A 6,009-nucleotide genomic window follows, 5' to 3' on the forward strand; every position below is an offset into this window, starting at 1 on the left:
ATCTAGAAACTGGATGGAAGCTATGGAAGGCTGTTTGATTCTCTTTATAAAAGCTGTTTTTTAATTTTCAAAAATTTAAAAACAGAAAAATCTGTTGGATTGACCATTTTATAAATAATACTTTTGAAAACCAGTTTGTGTTTTTTTTTTTTTTGGGGATTAATGTTACATTTCATTATTCGCAAATTTTATAGTTATAATAAAAGTATGTTTTAATTTTCTTAACGGCAATCGTTTTATCCCACGCTAGTTATACATTCCTTCAATACATGCTTTTTGATGCACATAAGATATGCAAACATGTGAGTTTTTTATTTTTTATTTTTATAATGGCATCATAAAATGCATTTAGATTTGAAACATAATTTCCAACAAACAGTTTATTTCACCCTTTTTTTTTCTTCCAATTTATTTATTTTATTGAGTTCTAAACATTTTTCAAATGAATCTACTCAATTATTTCATATTTTTTACTTAATTCACATATATAAAATTAAATTAAAAAATATATCTTAATGTGCTACAATTTACTGAGATATTTTCATTGAATTTATTTAGAAATCAAATGCTTGCCTAAGAGCATGCTAAATGATTCTAAAAAAAATAAGAGTTTGATAAATAAATTAGTTATATTTAAGTGATATTTCCTTAATCCTCGCTATCATAATTTATTGATATATAGGTACAGGTATTGTACCGAGGACATTACCACATTTTAAAAAAGAATTAAAGTAAGCATAGATATAATTTTTTTTATATTAAATAAAAGTGTTAGATTGTTTAAATTAAAATACAAATTTAGAATAAGATTTTAAAAAGTCACAATTTTAATTCGGTTAATAACAAATAAATTAAAATGAAAATAATGTTATATTAATACATAAAAAAAATCATTAATTTTATTCATAATAAAATAACAATAGAAAATAAAGTACAATTCAAGTATTGGTATTAAATAAATACCTATTACAGTTATTTCATCATTTTAAAAGTATTCATACTATATAGTCCGAATTTACAACTAAAAATTTCAATAGATTTTGACATTGTGCATTATTTGAAATGTGTAAAACAATGAATAAATAAATAATTATTAACTAAAATAAAAAATTTCAACTAAATTGAATTTTTACATAATTAAAACTAAAATTAACATGTATGTATTTTTATTTTTATATATATAATTAAATATCTATGTAAATTAATTACACTATTTTAGTGTATGATTATTAATGTCTTTTAAAATTATATTTTATTTCATAAAAAAAAATTTTAAATATGATATACACCTTTTGCCTCATAATGAGTCTCACTCTAATAAAAAATTAGACTCAAAATAAATATAATTTATAGTTTTCAATATAAAGTTAATAATTTATTTAAAATTGTATCATTTAATTAATACTATATATGTTATTCCTAAATATTATATTCCATTTTGAATTCATTATTGTTATTATTATTTTGATTTTTTTATTTATCAAGTTTTCGTTTGAATCAATAAACTAAGAAGAAATTAATAATTCAACAAATTATCCAGTTTTCGTAAATATGTGGATAATAAAACAAATTTGCTTATTTTGATTTTTAAAATTATATTCTAAAAACAAATTTACTAAATAAGATTTTTTGTTTGTTAATCTCTAAAACAATTTTCAAAAATTTAGTTGTCAAACAGATTTTTTTTTATTTCTTCTTAAAAACAGTTTTTTAAAAGTGATTTATAAAATAATTTCAAAAACTAAAAAACAAAATACAATCATACAAGTCAAATTCATTTTTTCCATTCTTTTTTAATTGACGATATCTAAAAGAATTTTTTTCTTGTTTATTCTATTTTTAAAATTCTAATGTTAGATTTATTGTTATTATTATTTATAATTATATATTTACTTTGTTAATTATTTGATACTCATATAGAGAATTAATAAAGAGAGAATTCTTTTTTTTAGAAAAGACAAAATGAGTTAATATGTCAAACACTCTAAGCATAAGGCATGCTAAGAGAGTTGCAAAAATCATATACAAAATATGTTTCAACCTTAAATTTTGCATCATCACATTTTAAAAAGTTCCATATTGTTTCATCATCAATATAATTTTCATATACTATGTTTTCTACAGCAATATATGTTGTTAGAAAAATAACACCGTTACACGTTTTTCATATAGTCCGTAACAATGCAAACCAAATTGTTACATATCTTGCTTCAAATACTCTTCCGCATGATAATATCCCTACAAAACCTAAAAAATAACTACTTCCCTCATTGGGAAGTACCAAATATATTCTGACTCATTTTGCAATTTCTAGCCAACTTGAGGAAATAGATCATTCAAAGATAAAGTACACCATAATAAATGAATAGACCAAATCATATGTTGTTGAATAAGATACCAACATAGTCCAACCTTCTCAAATGAGGTGTGCATCATATGACATGACTCACTATGTGCCTTTTGTGCTCATCCTCAAGACTCAAAACTCCATTTGTTGGTATGATGTGGTTGATAAGACATGTTGTATTATTGTGAATGTGGGGTTAGGAACAATTTTATCTTTGCACAAAAGGTGTCAATGGTAGAAAGATTAGTGGAGCATATTAATGTTATGTATTGGCAATGGTTTCTAGCTAGGGAAAAAGGGGATCACTATATGTCTTATTGGTGGGACATCAATCCTTAAAATTTTATTCATAGGAGTCACAGTGTTATGCTATAAAAAAAATTATCACCGTTGACATTTTGGATGAATGTAATACACTTTCCATTACATACCAACTGATATGGAAGATCAGAAAATTCCCACACGTCAGTCTTTTGAATTGCTTTAATATTTTCATTCATTTTGAGTTTCAGTTACCATTGACCCAATTTTTTTTGACACATTTGTCTTCAAGCAACCTGGATGATCAACTTATTTGAACATACTATTCTTTGTCATAAGCATCATTGTTACTAAATTATGTATTTCATCTCTTTAAATACAACCAACACATTTTAAATGGACATCCAAATTTTGTCAATAATAATAATAAATGGACGTTAAATTCATTTTCGGTAGCAATTGTCACATGCTTGAGTTTTTTTTTTTTGTTTGAAAAAGTGTTCGCAATAAAAGAGTTAAGAAACATAAAAGACTCTCTAATATAAGCCATGTGTGTTTAAGAAAAAAACATGTGCATCCATTACCTGACTTTAATAGCGATAACCAAACACACGAAAACTTTTGAGAAATCATTAAAAATTACGTAACACAAGAGAAATCATTAAATCATTTAGCTGTACTATATATATCTATATTAGTCATAGATATAGGTATATATAGTACACCTAAATAACATCCAAATACCAATAGTTATCAAATAAAAGTATTGAGTCCTACAAACGACTGCTTTTATTATGCCTATATACGATTCGCAACTTGTGTTGAATCACAGCATTCGAACCCTTAAAAATGGTTTATAACTAGGAAAAAGATATATGCTCTTATATTTTGGATCGTACTTTGTCAATAAGCTCTCTTCTTAGAATTTTTCCTGATGCTGTTTTCGGAACAGTGCTGATGAACGTTACCTTTCGCAATCTTTTGAAAGGTGCTACCTGCAAACAAATACAAAAATTATTGACAGAAGTGAATACGGGTATCCAGAACAAATATTAAATTCAGCACAATCAGTGTCAAGCATGCAAACAAACTTTTTGTTATGCTAAAAAGGCTCATGAATGAATCCTAAGTTTTTTAGCCTCTTATAATTGACTTTTTTTTTATCATATAAGACATGAAATATAATAATTTCAAGCTAATTTTAAATATTAACTAAGTTACTAACGATTATGTGATAGTTTATCACTAACATTATATAATAGTTAAAATAAAATATAGAGTATCTGATTATTGCTGGCTCATCTCCCATCACTTCCCTATAATTTTGGACTACATGATAAATTCAGTCAAAGATCTCATAATTTCATGAATATGGTCAGAGACCAAGATTGTCCATTATCTTACCTGATCAGCAATAAACTTTTGAACATCTTTCTCGGTTAGTGAACTATTGGGTGATCGCACAACATAGGCAACCGGAACCTCACCAGCTTCGGCATCAGGATATCTACAGAACGGAAGTAACTCAACTAAGAATCCGAATTACTGACAATATAAGATTAAGATGTGATTCTTCTTTAGGTAGAAGGGAAAAAAGATAACATATGGGAAACTTACGGAATGACAACAGCATCAAGTATTTCAGGATGAGAAACAAGAAGCCCTTCAAGTTCTGCTGGTGCAACCTAAGATAGAAGGATGAGGAAAATAGCAAACAATTCAGTCAGATGACAACCCTTGATCGTAAATATTTTTCATCAAGTATTAAAACCAGAAGGGTTCTAAACAAATAATTACCCACACAGAGCAACATACACATTTTGGTGCACTGAAGTTACAATACTTGACTTTCAGATACAGCTAGTTTGGGATTTAACATATGTTTATGCATCTCAAAACCACATAATATCTTTCTATTATCAACTAAGTCTATGTTTGATTTCATGGTGGGAGTAGCAAAATCACAATGAGCCACTGTGATTGTCAATTATACCACGAAACCACACATGTACTAAATCTAGTCAGCACCACAGCGACTTAAATTGAAATGTCAGATATGCAGCCGTGCCTGCATGCTAGACATTTTACACTCACGATTAACAGAAGATTTGGATTACATACCTGAAAACCTTTATACTTGATCAGTTCTTTGATACGGTCAACAACAAAAAGATGTCCATCTTCATCAAAATATCCAAGATCTCCTGTATGTACCCAACCACTTTTATCTATAGTTAAACTTGTGGCTTGTGGATTGTTGTGATAACCTGAAAGTTTTAGCAATAGTTTTAATAAGTATTTAGGAAAAGAGGTTATGGAATAGTTTTAATGAATGCCAAATTGAACATGAAGCATATAAGGCATCTTGACCAAGTTCCGGGTAAAGTCAGATAATTTATAAACAATGCACAGTATAAGAAACACCACTGTGTCTTCTAAAGCCATCGGGATGCCTTGCCATACATCACAGAAGAAATCACCTTCTAGTCACCGGTAAAAAAGCAAGGCTTAATCTTCCTCAAATTGAAGCTTTGATGGTGACCTCAAAGATTTTGTTTCTTTTTAATTTAATGTCTGCCAAAACCATATTTCAAAAGATATTTCCAGGCAAATATAAATTGAATTTCCAAGAGGACAAAACTTAAAATTCATGACATTTTTTATGCTCCATATGCCAGCTCTATGCTAGTACTAGCACTCTGGCAGGAAGCAAATACTTGAGAAAAAGAATCAGGCAATACATCTGGGGCTGAGTATCACAACACGTGTCAGCGTATGCTTTACTATTTCTAAAACAAAAACATGGAAGCAAAGCATAAGATTTTAGCCATTTAATTACTCTCTCGCAGCATCTTTGCACATCTTCAGGAAAAAAAGGTGAAGCATTGAGCAGAACTATTTTTCAAATCTAAGGTACTTAATTTTGCCAATACAATTCCTAACATTATCGGTCAAAAGAGGGACAGTTTCGTCAGCAAAATAGCCCAAAACTGATCAAATGTTGTAAATTAACACGACATTGGAAACCTCGTTAGGCTGAATCAGAATAAGTTGAACATTTAACAAATGTTAAAAAAAACCAATAAAATGAAAACAAAGGACTAATCAAATCATAGTCTAATACTATTCCATGTGTCCAACCTATCTGGCCATGAACATTCTGTTATCATTGGCAATGGTGCAAGCTCCACATAAAACACTAAATTATTGCATTGACATATGATAATGTCATCAACCAATCCACATTCCAACACCCTTTCCCATTCATAAGGTGGAAATTTTATGCATAAATGCGACATTGTTGAGTACCTTGCATCATATTAGGACCGCGAACCCATATCTCCCCAAGCTGTCCAGGAGGAAGTGGCTTCAGTGTATCCACACTGACAATTTGAGCTTCC

General features: G+C 28.5%; 1 protein-coding gene across 1 annotated transcript in view; it reads right to left on the minus strand.

The window, feature by feature from the left end:
• Positions 1-3,247: 3,247 nt before the first annotated feature.
• LOC101500143 (probable CoA ligase CCL7) overlaps positions 3,248-6,009 on the minus strand; it is a 5,385-nt gene continuing 2,623 nt past the window's right edge. Inside the window, exons 3-7 of the mRNA XM_073366612.1 lie at positions 5,918-6,009; positions 4,730-4,875; positions 4,226-4,293; positions 4,013-4,115; positions 3,248-3,603 (exon numbers count right to left, since the gene is read on the minus strand). The exon at positions 5,918-6,009 is cut by the window's right edge and continues 14 nt beyond it. Of these exons, the coding sequence (XP_073222713.1) occupies positions 3,490-3,603; positions 4,013-4,115; positions 4,226-4,293; positions 4,730-4,875; positions 5,918-6,009 (523 nt within the window). The 3' untranslated portion in view covers positions 3,248-3,489. The remainder of the gene's footprint in view (positions 3,604-4,012; positions 4,116-4,225; positions 4,294-4,729; positions 4,876-5,917) is intronic.

Source organism: Cicer arietinum, chromosome 1 (genome assembly GCF_000331145.2).
Source record: "Cicer arietinum cultivar CDC Frontier isolate Library 1 chromosome 1, Cicar.CDCFrontier_v2.0, whole genome shotgun sequence".
NCBI classification, from domain to species: Eukaryota; Viridiplantae; Streptophyta; class Magnoliopsida; order Fabales; family Fabaceae; genus Cicer; species Cicer arietinum.